The sequence below is a fragment of the Punica granatum genome, chromosome 5 (assembly GCF_007655135.1).
Source record: "Punica granatum isolate Tunisia-2019 chromosome 5, ASM765513v2, whole genome shotgun sequence".
Taxonomy (NCBI): domain Eukaryota; kingdom Viridiplantae; phylum Streptophyta; class Magnoliopsida; order Myrtales; family Lythraceae; genus Punica; species Punica granatum.
Window position 1 is genome coordinate 2,477,920 of NC_045131.1, and position 15,656 is coordinate 2,493,575.

At 39.8% G+C, this 15,656-nt stretch overlaps 3 protein-coding genes across 7 annotated transcripts; 2 read left to right on the forward strand and 1 right to left on the reverse strand.

Annotated features, from left to right (window-relative positions):
- Positions 1 to 4,101: 4,101 nt before the first annotated feature.
- Positions 4,102 to 7,591, forward strand: LOC116209538 (nuclear transcription factor Y subunit A-10-like). Of its 2 annotated transcripts, none has more exons than XM_031543193.1 (6): positions 4,102 to 4,324; positions 4,677 to 4,963; positions 5,995 to 6,068; positions 6,184 to 6,252; positions 6,437 to 6,577; positions 6,674 to 7,091. In XM_031543193.1, exons 2-6 carry the CDS (start codon positions 4,717 to 4,719, stop codon positions 7,079 to 7,081), a joined length of 939 nt encoding a protein of 312 aa, XP_031399053.1. In that variant the 5' UTR covers positions 4,102 to 4,324; positions 4,677 to 4,716; the 3' UTR covers positions 7,082 to 7,091. The 2 variants fall into 2 exon arrangements, with proteins under 2 accessions (XP_031399053.1, XP_031399054.1); XM_031543194.1 differs by having other exon boundaries at positions 4,105 to 4,320; positions 6,674 to 7,591.
- Positions 7,592 to 7,945: 354 nt separating this feature from the next.
- Positions 7,946 to 10,460, forward strand: LOC116208287 (RNA-binding protein CP33, chloroplastic). The gene is made up of 4 exons (XM_031541641.1): positions 7,946 to 8,504; positions 9,004 to 9,105; positions 9,350 to 9,658; positions 9,951 to 10,460. The coding sequence occupies exons 1-4, from the start codon at positions 8,055 to 8,057 to the stop codon at positions 10,074 to 10,076; spliced, it is 987 nt and encodes a 328-aa protein (XP_031397501.1). The 5' UTR covers positions 7,946 to 8,054; the 3' UTR covers positions 10,077 to 10,460.
- On the reverse strand, positions 10,423 to 13,372 carry LOC116208288 (putative deoxyribonuclease TATDN1). Of its 4 annotated transcripts, none has more exons than XM_031541646.1 (12): positions 13,228 to 13,372; positions 13,087 to 13,107; positions 12,868 to 12,968; positions 12,648 to 12,705; positions 12,500 to 12,543; positions 12,326 to 12,406; positions 11,998 to 12,068; positions 11,785 to 11,895; positions 11,467 to 11,513; positions 11,049 to 11,265; positions 10,861 to 10,944; positions 10,423 to 10,694 (listed from the first exon to the last, which is right to left on the reverse strand). In XM_031541646.1, the coding sequence occupies exons 1-12, from the start codon at positions 13,247 to 13,249 to the stop codon at positions 10,619 to 10,621; spliced, it is 933 nt and encodes a 310-aa protein (XP_031397506.1). In that variant the 5' UTR covers positions 13,250 to 13,372; the 3' UTR covers positions 10,423 to 10,618. The 4 variants fall into 4 exon arrangements, with proteins under 4 accessions (XP_031397506.1, XP_031397505.1, XP_031397502.1 ...); XM_031541645.1 differs by having other exon boundaries at positions 11,049 to 11,268; XM_031541642.1 differs by having other exon boundaries at positions 11,049 to 11,268; positions 11,431 to 11,513.
- Between the last annotated feature and the right edge of the window lie 2,284 nt (positions 13,373 to 15,656).

Sequence of the window (15,656 nt, forward strand, 5' to 3'; positions counted from 1 at the left end):
CATAATTGTAAAATTTAAACTTGAAAAAATGATTACAATGATTAGCTTATTGTAACCAAATACTGTCAAACTGCAATGCTAAGTTCTTGCCTTGCATCGAACCAAATGCCTCATGCCCCCCTTAGGGGGCATATGGTTCGAGTATTATTATATTACAATATGACCATGAAGATTACATTAAAAGATTTACTTAGAATTATTTTCCCTTCATTCTAAGATGAAATATAAGATTATTATGTTTGGTAAATATAGTGGATTGCTGAAAATGTAGGTCATAATATATATATATATATATATGATTTACTTTTATAAGGATGAGATGTGGGTTCCTATTATTATAATCTCATTGTAATATAAGAATTCAATGTGTTATGGATGCGAAATCTTGCCGACCATTGTAAAGTTTTAAATCATGAAAGTTATTACAAAAGTTAGCTTTGCAACTAGTAAAAATATAAAATACGATGGATAGTTCGAATTTTTCCAGAAAAGTCTGAAGATTATATCAAACCAAATGGCCTATCGATGTTTTTCCCTTTTTTATTATAGAAAATTAAAATTCGGCAATAGATTTTTTTCTTTCTCTCTTTTTTTTTGGCTGAGTTGGTGTTCTCCATGTCTTTTGAATAATAATATATCGATGAATGATTATCTTTGCTAATTGCATTGCCATTTCAGTGATGTGATAAGCTCGTATACTTGCCATAATAGGGTTCTTAAATCTTACTGAAACTGCGATAATCACAGGCTAAATTAGTATTATACTTTTAAAAACTGACTGCAATAATTGTTCTAATAAATCTCTTATATTTATATAACCAAAAAAAGCAAAGGATGAGTAAAAAGCGTAACTAGCCAAAAGAAGTAAGACAGAGGTTAGAAAGCAAGTAAAGATGTATACATCGCAAAGGGAATGAATTGATTGATTGTCGATGTCGACCTAAATTATGACATTTCTATCGCACCAAGTAAGTTGAGTCTATAGCCTTGTAATAAAGGCCCTATAGATCAAATTCTGCAGTATTAATTTACTTGATTATATGCACGGAATTATTTTATATATGATCGTGTACTTATATGTTATTCTCTTAATTAATTAGTGAGCGAAATAAGAATGTCATGGGTAATTTCTTGGGTTTCTATATGTCCTAGCTAGTTACTAGTCAATTGATGGAACATGTTCGTGGCTATATATCAGTGCAGTTTTCCAAGGCAAATGAATGCGCGATGGATCGATTCTCGGAATGCGTTCAATCTAGCTATATTACCAAATACCGACCTGTTTTTATGATCTTGGACAAACAAAAGAATTTTATTGTCCGTTTCGAGAATCATAATGATATATATATATATATATATCTATATTACCTATAATTAGCTCCTTAGGTATCTACTTATATTTCCATTAGATTAGGGTTTGAGCTCCACAATCCAGGCAATATTCTTGTGAAAATATATGTCGTGGTATATTTCAAGAACCAGAGGAAACCATCACAAATATATTCATATATACACTCACACACACATTGACAGAGACAAGGCACGACAAACACATATATAGTTTCAATATACATTATATGTGATATTTATGAAACAAAACAAATACAATATACAGTTTCAATATACATTATATGTGATTTTGCATGAAATTAAAAGGAAAAAAAAATCTGTTCAGCCAAACCCTTTAAACCTACCCTGACAAAGACAAGACACGGCAACCGGGCCCGTTTGTAGATATGTACACGTATAATTAGTACTTCCAAAGTACACGAGCAGTTAATTTTCAATTCTCTCTCGCGTTTTCTTCTTCTTTATTTCTTTTTGGTGACAATGATTTAATTCGGGTTTTCATTAATTTAGGACCTTCACACGATCAAATTATTAGCCTTTGACATAAATTATATATTGGGCCCTCTAGCTAATTGGTGTCACACCCAAGCGTTCCGGTTAAGTAAAGCTACAAATAAATATCCTCACATATATCATCACTTTTATATAGTAATTGATTTTAGCTATAGATGTTAATATTGCACTTTGGCTTCCATTACAATATATGTATATGTATATATATATATATGCTGACCATTAGATATCTTCATGTTAATTAGACCCATAAATTTCGATTTAACGTGTACAATTAGGCCCAATGATCTTAATTATAACTATTTAATAACCTTGATATAAGCACATATAAATATCGAGAATATCTGAGTTAGGATGACCGCTATGAAATTCGATGAATTTTTTTTTTTATGGATGGCAAGCTACCAGGAGCTGTTTTTTTGGCTTGGATTTTGATTTTTGGTTTGGTTCACCAGTCCTTATCATTAGCTATTATTTTTGTTGGATCCTTATCATTGTGATTGATCGCTAAAAGTATACATAAGAGAATGCAAAGGAATTAAAAGACAAGTCACGGTGCCAGCATTTGTTTACTGATATAAATTGTAGGGCATCTTCCCAGCACGATCGATGCATATGTAAACTATTGATGGCCGGTCAAGAATGTACATATATAAGTAGCTAGATCTCAAACTTCTAGAAGAAAACTCTGTTATACCCGGCCAATTCTCACCAGTGGACTCGATCGGAAGCAGAACTAATGTTGTATCGCGAAACGGAAATAAACATTCTTACCGGGAGAGTATTGTTTTGTGCCTTTTAATTGAAACATCGAAGTAATTAGTACGACCGAGTAATATCGATCATTCCATCACAACCGGTATCTAATATTACCTTTCTATCTGCACCATGCATTAATTTCCACATGGACTACCGACTCTCTTTTGCTATAATGCTTGATCCTTTCACCTCCTCATCCTCCTTTCTATTCCCTTTTTTTTTTTTTTTAAATGACTTTTTGATGCAATAAAGGGATCGTAAAGTCGAAGAACAAAAGAAATAGCGAAAGCCATACTCATCCGCTTCGATCTCAAAATCACCGAGGATAGAGTTTCCTATCTATGCGCACTTTTTAAATTATTGTTCATCATCAATCACTGGATAAAAAGAATGATAGTTCTCTAACAAAATTGAGCTTGGGCATGTTGTCTCTGATTATAGAGATAGCAAATACAAAATCACAGGTTTATCCATCTGCTTCCTGTGTCGAATTTTTGTAATGTAAATGCACATTGGATAATAATTTCTGCGTTCTCCAGTAGCGTCAGTAATAGAAAATGATTAACCAATGTCGGCCGTAACTGCGGTGAGAGACACCGAGGCAAACTGAAAGAAGCAAGCTGGGTTATTCCATGTTGGTTGTTGCTAAATACAGTAAAACATGAAGGAATGTACCAACATTCGAAAGTTACCTCATGTGGAATGTCCAAATGTTGAAGCATAAGCAAAAGGCACCTCCCTCCTCCAACTTTGGGCTCAATGCCACATTCCATTCCAATTCCATCCGACAGAGCATTTCTTTAAAGAAAATCCGTACAAAATTTACAGATCCGGAAAAAAATTTATATTGGGAAAGGTACAAACATATCCAATGTTATCATGGAGGTCGCCTGCACCCACATAATGCCATAAACCTCGAGGGTGGGATTGAGATTGTCGATTGGTGACCCCATCTCCCGAATCGACTGAGAACTCAAACTCGAGATCCCGATCGATTCGGGGGCTGGGGCTGCCAACCGAGAATCCCGACCCCACCTCCATGGTTGCTGGCATTCTCTGTGGGTGCAGGCGACCTCCGTGATGGGGTTGGGATCACCGATCGGAGGTCCTAAACTCTTCCTTTTTTTTTCTCGAATTTTAGGATCAAATCGAAAAAAATTAAAAGTTTAAGAGTTATAATGACAAAAAAATTTGAGATAAAAATGACGAAAAAATTATCGATGAAGTCCTTTGTATCTCACAAAATAAATCAAAATTTGTTAATTATCCCTTGAAAAATCTGAAAATTTAATTTTTTTTTCCCAAACTTAAACAATATGGGGTTTTTTAATACTTTTTCCTTTTATCTTTTTTAGCATAAAGAAAGCAAAGAGAAGAGGATGGATTTCCTCTACTTTCCCTTCCACAGTGTCCCCCCTTTTTTTTTTTTGGAGCACAGAATACGAAGGACAGCCATGAAAGGGAGAGATCATTGGCTGCTTCCTCTGAGCTCGCATACACTTGTAAGCATTTATCGCCCGTCCATCCCTCCTCTCTTCTCTTCCCCCGCTCATCTCTCTCTCTTCCCCCTCCCTCTCCCTCCCTGTTTCTCTGCTTGAGATTATACCGACACGGCTCCTAACAAATGGGGTTCTCTGCTTGAAGCTCCCCAACTTCCTCCCCCTCGTCGCTTCTGCTTCTGCTCGGCCATATCCGTTTGTAAGTGAGCTCTCTGATTCTTCTGACTTCCTTCTCTGTTGGGTCCTGCTTATATGATCTTCATCGCTGTCTGTCGTTGTAAAGTTTGGAAATTGTTGTTTCGGGATAGTCAGTGGAATCGATTCCAGGTTGTTGTCGGGGGGGATATGTTACAATATCCTGTGCAGAAGAGCTGACCCATCATTTGTGTGTGTGTGGTTCTTTTTTTTTTGAATTTTTATCTGAACTATTGGATGGCTACTAGAAGCCAGTTCTTGACTCCAGATCTCTGGCAACAAATCCTGTTAAAGAAATTTTGAGTTCCGGGTCTTTCCTATTTTGCAAAACGTTGAGAAATTCCCATTCTTGCATTACAGTATGTGGTTCGACTGATCCCAGTTGAGGAATCAAGAAATTATGACTACGGAAGCTGTCTACTTTAAGGAACATGAAGGGATTATGCACAATTCAGCTGGGCAGCTTTCTTCCCCTCTGGCTCCGGGCCTTTGGTGGGGTGCTGGCTATGGAGCTCAGTCATTTCAATCGAACTCTTCTCAGCTGGAACGAACTGGGTGTGGGGACCACTTTGCTGCTTCGAAGCAAGCGGAGCAAGGCACGAAACAGAGTGCCGATAAAGGAAGTGTAACTCAGTCCATCTTTTCTGGTAACCTTCACCTTTAGCTTTCTCAGCTTAGTGATGTTACTTCCATGTATATTTGTCCTCTCTCGAACCTCTTTTTCGGGGGAGTTAATTCCTGCAAGTCTAATTTCCTAGTAGAGAGAATTGATTTTGTAGTATGAACCCGAACTCTTGGACTTCTTTGACAGTTCATTGTATCATGGAAGAAATTAGATGTTAGTCCATATACGGTATACCTTAGGTGATTGCAGTGATATTAGCAGATATTAACATTGACGCTCTATATGGTCGATGTTACTACTAGGTTTTGACGGAAAGGAACAGGGCAGGTGAACATGGTCATTATTTAGATCCAAAATGATGCAATTGAGTTGTTTGATTGGAGCAATGCTGTCTGCTGTACATTATCCATTCAGCCTTCTTGCTTTCACTTGTTTAGAGATTGTCTTTCAGCACTTATCTCTGCAGGGCCAAATTTGATAGCTCAATTTAAGAGCTCAAATTTCTTCCTAGTATGGATGTGAAATTTGGGAACCAGAATTGGTGCAATGAGAAAATCTCCAGGAAACTGTCTGGAATTGTGTACGCAAGCTTGTGTATTTTAAAAATGTATATATAATTCATTTGGAATGATGGAATAAATGATCCATTAAGCTTATGGTTCTAAGCAGCCTTGGTCCATCTTAAGTAAATTATTGGGATATGATTACCATGATGTTTTGATAAGCTGAAGTTCTTGGTATATACGAGCTACTGAAATATCTACAAAACTTAAGAAATTTCAATGGCATCCATAAAATTTTGAATTTGGCGCTCATTCTCATGTTTTTGTATTGGTCCTAATTACCATGACGGCGATTGATAGTCTTCTCTCTTTTGCCATGGAGGGAGTTTTTCATTCCCAGTTAGTTTCTACCATTTCAAGTATATTCAATGTCAATTTATTTATTTAAAAAATTTTGCCTAATCAGAGCTGTAGTTTATTACGTATTATGAGGGTCATGGTCTTGATATCAAAGTTATATCTTACCCATTTCTGGTGACTCAAACTTCAGGGGATGGTCTGAAATCTCATGCAGCTCTTCCGGAATATTGCTCTCGTTTCGAGCCGGGATTTAGTCAGCCAATGGTAATTACTCATTTGGAAACTACAAATGTTCCCGCCCTCGAGAGAAAATTAAATTTCATTTTATTTGTGTAAGCTTGAGGCTATTCATGCTGAATTCGTGTTCATACAAATGTAGATATGTGCAAAGTATCCCTATGTGGATCCATGTTATGGAGTCCTCTCAGCTCACGGACCTCAACTGTCGGTGAGTCTCCCCTATACTAATTGTATAAGGATTTCATTATGTTTGGATTGGACATATGTATATATTTCAAGGTAGAAGTTTGGCTACGTATAAGAAAGCGTGCCATATATTTCTGTCTAGAATAGAAGGTACTTTGGCAATTATCCATTTTCCAACGAATGACTCTAAGTTTTAATGTTCTTAGGGCCGAATCATGCTACCCCTGGATCTTGGGACCAACGATGTCCCGATATTTGTGAATCCCAAGCAGTACCACGCTATCATGAAGAGTCGGGAGCGTCGTGCAAAGGCTGAGCTTAAGAACAAACAAAATCGAGTTCGGAAGGTAAGATTGCTTGATATCATGGGACTCGCAAGCACAGTTTGTTCGTATACGTTTTTGTCACAATAATAGTGATCGTGTTCTTGATTTCAATGACAGCCTTATATGCATGAATCGCGTCATCTTCATGCTATGCGTCGGCCACGGGGCTGCGGCGGCCGCTTTCTGAACACAAAGAATCTGCCCAGTTGTAAAGGAGAAGCCGACCTTGAAAAGGACTTCAAACCGCCTGAGCGGCCCACGGGCTCTCAGGGGTCCGAAGTCCTCCAGTCTGACAGTGGGACGCTGAGCTCGCCCAGAGGAGCAAATGGTTCCATCACAAGCCTCTCAGGATCCACTGAGGTCACCAGCAATACTTATGCTCGGGAAGATCTTGGCAGGCTCTCGATGAATTTCCTCCGTCCACCTCTCCACTTTCTCCCACTTAACGGCATGATCGATACCGGTCACAGTATCGTGAAGCCTAGCACTTGGGTCACGGCAGCTGATGACTGCCGTGACCTCTAAGTCTGAAACCATAGGAACCGGTGGGGGTTAGGTTGGTGCATGGGTTTTCCCATCATCGCCAATCCCCCGTTCCTTTAGGGCAACCAAATGGAGAAGCTTTCCGATGGTTTTCCCTCGGGAGAACCGCTTTGGACTTCAGTTCGAAGGATTGTACGGCTGCCCATTTGGTTGCTTTAATAGGCAAATCATTCTTGGCTCATCCAGCATTGGGGCTTGTCTTTCGGTTCGTTCGCGGCGAGAGGCACCTCAAAGCAAACCCTATCTAATAGAACAGGCGATTGTAATAACAATGGGTTGTCAGTAACAAACCCGTCGATGAACAGTTTGGAACACCAAACAAGTAGTAGTATTTGTGTCGTGCTTTGTGTGTCATCCTAGGAATGGTTTAGAAGTCAGGTTTGTGCTAAGAATTGTTATTTATGACTGGATTTCCTGCAGTTACGGGTGAATGAATCTAATGTAAATTAGTCTGTGATGGTTAATGCTACTGCCTCTGAAGTCTGATTGCAACATGCTGTGTTCGAGTTCGATTTTAAGGTCGAGGACAGCCAAATGCATTGTACGATAGACTAAGCTCGAGTTTCTATGTCAACTTCGAGCCTTGAAATTGAATCCTGTCTGAAAATTGAAATCTGAAAGAAATTAACTTTAAATCACGAGATAAGGTGTAAATGACTAACGAAGGTTTTGCTAGCACACAAGGGATCGGAATCAAATGGAAAACCTAAGGATTGAGTGATATTTTAATCGAGTTGTAAATATATCGTGATCTCGCTGGAAAAAGAAAAAAAAAAAACTATTTTTCTGTCCGGTTCGGCTCGATATTGATGGGGTGCATGGACCAAACCTTATCCCGTTTTCTTCTTCTTCATCTCAACATTCTTCAGCAGGACAAAGAGAGGAGAAAAATCTTCTCTTTCAGAACAACTTCATCGTCTTCTCTTCATCATTCCTTCTCATCCGCCCTGCAACAATGTCCGCATCACTCATGTCCCTGACCTCACCGCCCTCTGCTCCCTCTTCTATCTCCACCAAGCTCTCCTTCATCCCCTTCTCGATCCCCTTCCCTTCTTCCAGCCAGCACCGCCCAGCACCCAACAGGTCCTACTCCCTCTCGCTCAAGTCCCAGCCCGCCATTGTTGCCTCCCTCAGCCTCCTCTCCCTTCCGAAGCACCGCTTGTTCTCTGCCGCGTTCGATGGCTTTGAGGCCGAGGGTGGTGACAGCACGGATGTCTCCGGGGAGGAAAGCCCAGAAACAGAGGAGTACGGGAGCCAGGTAGAAGATAGCCAGGAAGAAGAGGGGCAGAAGGTGTCAGGGTCCGGCGAGTACGGGAGGCTGTATGTCGGGAATTTGCCGTATTCTATGACCTCTTCGCAGCTCCTAGAGGTTTTTCAAGAGGCTGGTCGTGTTGTAAATGTGGAGGTTTGTTCATTTGCAATTCTTGTCTGATTGTCTTCGAACCTGAACTTTCTACATGGAGATCGTCGAGTTGGTCGTTACTCGTTTGTCTTAGGGGTTGTTTGCTTTCTTAGCTGCTTGTCTTTCAGCTGTTGGACCAAGCGTTAAATGACGACAATCTTGGAGGTTGTTGCCTGCTCATGTCTGTATTGTTTCATCAGGTTATTAATCGGTTGTTTGAATGGAAGAGTTTAATGTTTGCGAATGAGAAACTTTTGAGATGATTGTTTCGATATTGCTACTTGCCAGCTGCTCGGGTTTGTTGTGCTTGCATTGGTTTGTTCTTGTTTCTTGTTCGTGCGGAGCTTTGTTGTGTTTGTTTGTTGTAGCACATTGTTGTATTTTTCATTTTTCCTCACATGTTCTTTCAATTGCTTTGACAGGAAAGTTGAATTCTTTGCTATGTTGGAAGTCTCACAGGCTTGATCATTTCGTCCTTTCTTTTGTGGGTGAATGTGTATAGGTTGTGTACGACAGAGTCACCGACAGGAGCAGAGGTTTTGCATTTGTTACCATGGGGAGCATAGAAGAGGCTAACGAGGCGATCCGAATGTTCGATGGATCGGTAAGTCGTTGGTTCTGTTTCTGGGTGAAGTTTGTGAGCCAGGTTGCATTGGATAATGCATCTATTCAATTTCATTATCCGTGCTAAGGTTTGGTAGAGGTTATGATCACTATGAGATACCCGAATGTGCTTGAGTTGGTGACATTATACTTAGATTAGGAGATCTGGTAAGTTTTTTCTTCACTGTAACATCAAAACGGTAACAATCGATGCTCATGATTTTGATTTTTACTGTTTATGTCAGCAAGTTGGAGGCAGAACAGTTAAGGTAAACTTCCCGGAAGTGCCGAGAGGAGGCGAGAGAGAAGTAATGGGCCCGAAGATCAGAAGCAGCAATCGTGGCTTCGTGGACAGCCCACACAAGATCTATGCAGGGAACCTCGGGTGGGGTTTGACCTCACAGGGCCTTAGAGATGCATTTGCAGACCAACCGGGGCTTTTGAGCACAAAAGTCATCTATGACAGGAACTCAGGAAGGTCACGAGGATTTGGCTTCATATCCTTCGAGTCTGCAGAGGCTGTGGAGTCAGCTTTAAATGCGATGAATGGAGTGGTAAGAATGACTGAACTACCGCGCCCACTGATAGTTTATGTTTGTTTGATTTGTAACTTTGAAAACCATAGAAATCCTTTCCAACCGGGAATCAATCCCTTACATGTCCTGTATGGAGAAATGCCGTATCTGCACTTAAGCACATTAAACTGTCCAGTTCTTGCCAAATGATCAGTTTTCCCTTTTGAATATATGTTAACGCATGACTTGTCTGATTCAATTCCAGAAGCTATACGTTTTAATTATCATTTGTTGCGCTCTTTGGTCTGTTTTGCATGTATTATGCAAATAGGAGGTGGAAGGGAGGCCTTTACGGTTGAATTTAGCGGCGGAAAGAGCATCATCTCCTCCTCCTGTACAAAGCAATGCTGAGAGCAGCCCTGAGGGCTCCGAGTTGGCGTCAAGTATCACCGCCTGATCTTATAATTGAAGGCATTTTGATATTTTGAGACGATTTTGTCGGGCTCCCTCACAGTTGTTTCTTGGGAAATCTTGAACCAGCCAACTAATGCTCCAGCATTATACTGCTCGCCAATCAGACCCTGCTGCCGATGCAAGTTGAAGCCCTAATAGATTGATGAGCTCCTGGGGGTTCCGTAATTTTAGGAGGCATGATATGTTGATAAGCATTTGTTATCGACAGTTCATTAAGAGATTTCTTGAGTGGGATATGGCGTTACGTCCCTCTTTCAGGATATCTCACGGTTTCGACTTGTGAAAATTGACAACTACCTGATAGATTTTACAATTTGGCAGTCCTCTTATGAAAGGTAAGGAGAATGAAATATTGGTTCAGCTTCGATATCACACAACAGAACTAGCATTGCTACTTATAGGCTGTTCAAGATCAGCCAACTATGAAGTGATCAAAATTAAGTATGCATTGAAAAGAGTTCTTCCTTTGCTCTTTGAAGGAGAGCATGGGAAATTGTATAGGTAAGACATGCAAGTTTGAGGATGTCATTTGGTTGGCTGGGTTGGACTTCCTGCTAGAAGAGCATCCGCTGCAGTATCCAAGTCTTGAGGAAAGAAAACCCTGCACCACGATTGTTGATTTCAGCGGAACTCGGAAACATACTCTTGATTTCTCCCATGGAGAGAGTTCCTTCTATCAGCTTGACCAATAAGTTATAGAGCAAACAAAAAGTTTGATATAAACATTGAATAAAAAGAGTTTACTGAAAATGCCAGTATCAAGTTACCTGCATGTGTTATGGTACAAAGTGTTACCGAGTTGATTTATGTCTTCGATACCTTTACAACCAGCAACCACCTCAAGAACTTGCCTGCACATACATTGATTATATGCAAGGGCATTCGAATTGAATGAAACTCAACTGCAGCAGCATATATTTCCAGCTGAAGTAAAAGTTTTAAAATTGATGCTCACCGAACTAAACAAGGTTCATTCCGACCTTTGACTATGCTCTCCTGATCATACCTCTCTTTCTTCTTGGAAGGCCAGACGGTCTTAACATGACCAATACCTGCATGGGTGCTCTTGACTTCACAATAGGGAGAATCTGTTTCAATCATCACTCTCTCCAAAGGCAGACCCTTTACAACATCAATATTCTCTGCAGTCTTCAGAGAACAACCATTGACACCTGCTAAGTATCCAAAGGAAATTAACAGAACGTCCAGAAAATGTAGAAGCTGACTCATGGCTATTGGTGAAATGAAGTTAATCAGTCTTCATAATTTGTATGCCTGCCACCGTGAGGAAACTGTACAACCCAAAGATTGCAGGAGAGAAAGGAGAGCTTATAAACCTATGTACATATTTTCAAATGAAAGAAGCTTATCACGTTCTTCTGAAGTCCCAGTGAATGAATGCGCCACCCCCGCACAGAACCTGGCATCAGAATTGGAAAATGAAATATCCCACTACAAAATACTATGTTATGGGCAAATGCAATCATCGAATGCTCATGAAAGCATTTCTGACAAGCATTGACAATAAGATCTTACCCTGTAAAGGTCAGAAGTTCGCTATGTTCTGTTGCTTTGGATTACAGACTAAGAAAAAGTTCTTTCTTGCTTTAAAGGGAAAAGGGGAAAATAAAGCCAACGACATACTACCTACAGCAAGATATTACATTATACAGGAAAGCACTCAATTTCACCTGTCCTTGTTTCTCTCGACGATTTCGCAGAAGTCTTCAGCAGCTGCACGCATATGAAGAAACATTGGGAGCTTCGTCGCATATGCTAATTCAAACTGCTTCTCAAAGTACCTATTTTTGAAAGATGCAGCATGAGATGATCAGATGGTCAATGAGACATTGTGAATAGAATTACAAGCTTGATGAGTACTTATCACCTCAAGCCTTACGTACTTCTTTTGAATCTCAGCAGGGCAAAAGTGGAGTCTGTCATAGTCTAATCCACATTCACCAACTGCCACCACCTTTCACAGAGGAAGTGAATGATTTGCTTACAAAACCATGTAACATACGGAAATTTCTCTTGTAAGTAAGTAAAGGAAATCATCAACTCGTGGAAGAAGTCCCGCACTAAAGAATTCCAAAGTGGAGGTTTTTCAGTAGCATGTCATCAAAAAAATAGCAACTTACTTATTGAATCCCAAAGAAATGTTTGGCCAAAAATCCTACTCAAGTAGAAACCTTTGAAAATGAAGCTAGAGAAGAGTAAGATCGGGCTCACTTTTCCCTTTCGTTTTCCCTCTTTAGCCAACAAGAGTAGTGCCTGGAAATGGTTTTCTGGATCCCCACTATCTTCAAATTCCTGAATAGACCGAGAGGACCACAATGCACAGATGTATCAAGATAAATATTAAACAAACGAGGAACGACAGGAATTCAACAAATGAGAGGGCACCTTGCATCTGGTTGGGTGCACTCCAACCGTACAATAAAGTCTCCCTAACACGAACATCAATCCGTCACATCAGCGAGTCTAACTTATATCAAATGGGAGAGGTTCTGTGGAGCGGATTCTAGGACACGCAAATAACACACAGACATACCATCAGTTTCTGCAATTGCAAGAGCTTCCCGTGATTCCTCCAGCGATCCACCAGTCACCTATGATTAAAGACCTTTGTTCTTATAAAACGGCTTCTGCAAGCTCGGGAACATATGTGAGACAACCATTGTTCACAGAATTTTCTATTTTTAAGAAGAAAATGAATGCATTCTTCAAGTAAACCATGTTCTGTGCAGCAAATGAAGGGATATTATGCTCACAATGATGCGCTCAACGCCAGCAGTCCAAGCTCTGTTCAAGACCGTAACAATGTCGGGAGCATGGCACTGCTTGCCATTATAGATTCCCTTGAACATCCCATCTGTGCGATCAGACCCAATTCATGAACACATCAAAGATAATAGTATCATCAAATGAGGGAGCAAAGAAAATGTGGGGTTCAGAGGAATGAGCTCGAGATGTTTGGTGAAATGCCTGACCCGTGAAGTTGACTGCTATATCTGTCTCACAGAAAAAGAAGCGGACCATATGAGGCGCTAGTCAGATACAATAATCTGTTAGGGAAAGGCAGGAAGGGGAGGGGGAGGAATGACAGTGGAGCTTCGAGGAAGGCGACTTGCCTATCATCCGTACAGTCGCCATAGCCGCAGCTCAGGCTCAGAGATTCTTCGTTGTTTTGCTCGTTCTCTCCAATAATCTGTCCGTGCTTCAAAATGGTGGAAATTTCTCCCAAAACCGTTCCCCCATTCTTTTCTCTTCGACATTTTCTTTTATTAAATTTTTTCCCCTTTTTTCAGTTTTCCAAAAAAATATTTTAATAAATTAAAAAAGGAAAAGAAAATGGGGATAAATCATACACGTGTATTTTGAGATTTAGGGGACAAATCATCCACGTGTATGTCGGCCATCTATTTTCTTTTTATTTTTCTTCCTTTTCTTTTCTCAATTTTCCAAAAAATATTTTAAGAAATTGAAAAAAAAGAAAAAATGGGACAAATCATACGCATGTATTATCCTTATTTTTATTTTTTTCTTTTGCTCCGTCTGTATTATTGTTAATGATGCGTAAATAAATTGAGGGTATATTAGTCAGTGCATGACTATATCCAGTATAGATATCCTAGTTTGCTCCAAACTATGATTAAAGTTATCCTTAGGATTAAAATGTTATCATTTCCTCTTTTTATTTCCTATCTTATTCTGACGTCCAAACGCAGCCTCAATTGATTAAGTTAAACTACGTTAATACTTATTATATTTCTCCTTATTTTAAAAATCTTTTGTGATAAATAAATATACTTGACTGTGTTGTGTAGATTTTTACAGTGATTAAGTTGGAAACTATGATAGTTCCAAAGCCCATATATAGTATACTAATCCACACATACAACATTCACGATTGTACTATCGATTAAGTACGCTGAAGTGCATTTTTAAAGTCTTTCTTCTTCTGCAACATAAGCAATCCCTTATGGCCATTGCGGCACAAAACTTGAAGGTCTGTCTTTAACCTGCAGCGTTCGAAGACCTCATTTGGTTTAATAGAATGAATAGTATCCCCGAATTGAATCACGATATAAGATGTGACCATGTTAAACGATACGGCTCTATACTTCTTATTCTATCACATCAGTCAAACATGGTGCTAAGACTTTTCCAATATTAGGGTTTTATGGAGTTAGCATCACAAAGTGGAAGACCTTCAGGGTGCTCGAAGTCGAACTAGGACTATATTGGCACTGGCTAGTAGGCTAAGGTTGCATCGACTGTTCTAGATCAAGTGTACACACGGATAATACCTACGAAGAAAGAAGAACAACATTTTGTACGCTTTTGCATAAGCAGAGACTGTTCGTGACCCTTTAATAGAAACTAAAAGGGATCCAACTATTGGGTTTGGTTTCAGCTGGGGGAGGGTGTTGTAGCTCTTAACATGGTTGTGACATTCTTCCAAGCTCCATGAGTCATTTTGTGTCGCAATCTAGGTCGTGGTTTTTTCTTCAACAATGGGATGAAAGTGTTGACCATTTTCAGGAGCTGCATACCAAGAATGAACAATTCAGTAAACTGGAAAGAGCATAAACGAAGGATGAAATGAGATCAGAGTGTCGATTGTTGTTACCAAGGACTAGTTTGGATTTGACAGAGTATATGAGCCTTCCTAGAGCTTTGGTCTAGCTCTAGGTGTCTCGAACCTCAGATGATAATGATGTCCCAAAAGAAGGGGTACCTCCAGGAGAGTTGGATGTTTTGGTTATCGTCATCGTCATCGTCATCGTCTTCGTCCCCCCTCCTGCCCTTTCGATTAAAACTCGTGAAACTGCATTTAAGCAGACTACATAGGCAAACCATTGCCCAAATCTCCATCCTCATTCATGCAGTGAACGTTATGGTTACGTTCGACGCAATAGTTTTACAGCTGCGCCTGCCTGCGCTGCAATGTCGATTATACTTCCCAGTGCTGCGACCGGATGTAATGGATAGTAGTATATATGAAGTCGTCTAGGCTAAGATATCTGAACTGTAAACTCGCCCGATCACTAACTCCCTTCCATGTCCAACCACACGTCTTATAGGGATATCAATTTCAAGAATGTCCACTTTTGCTAATGAAATACACATATCTTCAATAGAAACTTCAAAGGGCTCAATTCTTCCATATTTTGATCATATTATCGAGCGATATTTTTGTTGGGCCAAGGAATTATGGAATTGGGTCAAAACCCGTGGGGAACCGCGCGAGCATATACCCCAGATGATGAACGCCATACCTTCAACAATCGAGTCATTAGAGCCTCGTAGCTATTTATACTTGCTAGACTTATTCTAGCAATATAATGAATCAATGACCCCTCGAGATGAACCACGAGAGCATGCCTAAGCATCATAAAAGAAAATAATAAACAAATTAATAATAAAAGCTGTCACGTTAAGACTTTCTCATTGACACTTAAAGACTTGGTTGAATTCTCACTTACATTGTTAGGTGAAATTCATTAGAATAAATAGTGGTATACAAAGATCTAAGTATAAAAGCTAGTTATCAGTA

What these genes read in the sequence shown, in the direction of transcription:
- LOC116209538 (XM_031543193.1), top strand. Translation starts at nt 4,717, where the DNA reads ATGACTACGGAAGCTGTCTACTTTAAGGAACATGAAGGGATTATGCAC. An exon ending in AACTCAGTCCATCTTTTCTG is followed by an intron (nt 4,964 to 5,994) that starts GTAACCTTCACC and finishes CTCAAACTTCAG; the next exon opens with GGGATGGTCTGAAATCTCAT. An exon ending in AACAAAATCGAGTTCGGAAG is followed by an intron (nt 6,578 to 6,673) that starts GTAAGATTGCTT and finishes TTTCAATGACAG; the next exon opens with CCTTATATGCATGAATCGCG.
- LOC116208288 (XM_031541642.1), bottom strand. Translation starts at nt 13,249, where the DNA reads ATGGCGACTGTACGGATGATAG. An exon ending in TATAGCAGTCAACTTCACGG is followed by an intron (nt 12,969 to 13,086) that starts GTCAGGCATTTC and finishes CTGATCGCACAG; the next exon opens with ATGGGATGTTCAAGGGAATC. An exon ending in TGCAATTGCAGAAACTGATG is followed by an intron (nt 12,544 to 12,647) that starts GTATGTCTGTGT and finishes TGTTCGTGTTAG; the next exon opens with GGAGACTTTATTGTACGGTT.
- LOC116208287 (XM_031541641.1), top strand. Translation starts at nt 8,055, where the DNA reads ATGTCCGCATCACTCATGTCCCTGACCTCACCGCCCTCTGCTCCCTCT. An exon ending in GTCGTGTTGTAAATGTGGAG is followed by an intron (nt 8,505 to 9,003) that starts GTTTGTTCATTT and finishes GAATGTGTATAG; the next exon opens with GTTGTGTACGACAGAGTCAC. An exon ending in TCCGAATGTTCGATGGATCG is followed by an intron (nt 9,106 to 9,349) that starts GTAAGTCGTTGG and finishes TGTTTATGTCAG; the next exon opens with CAAGTTGGAGGCAGAACAGT.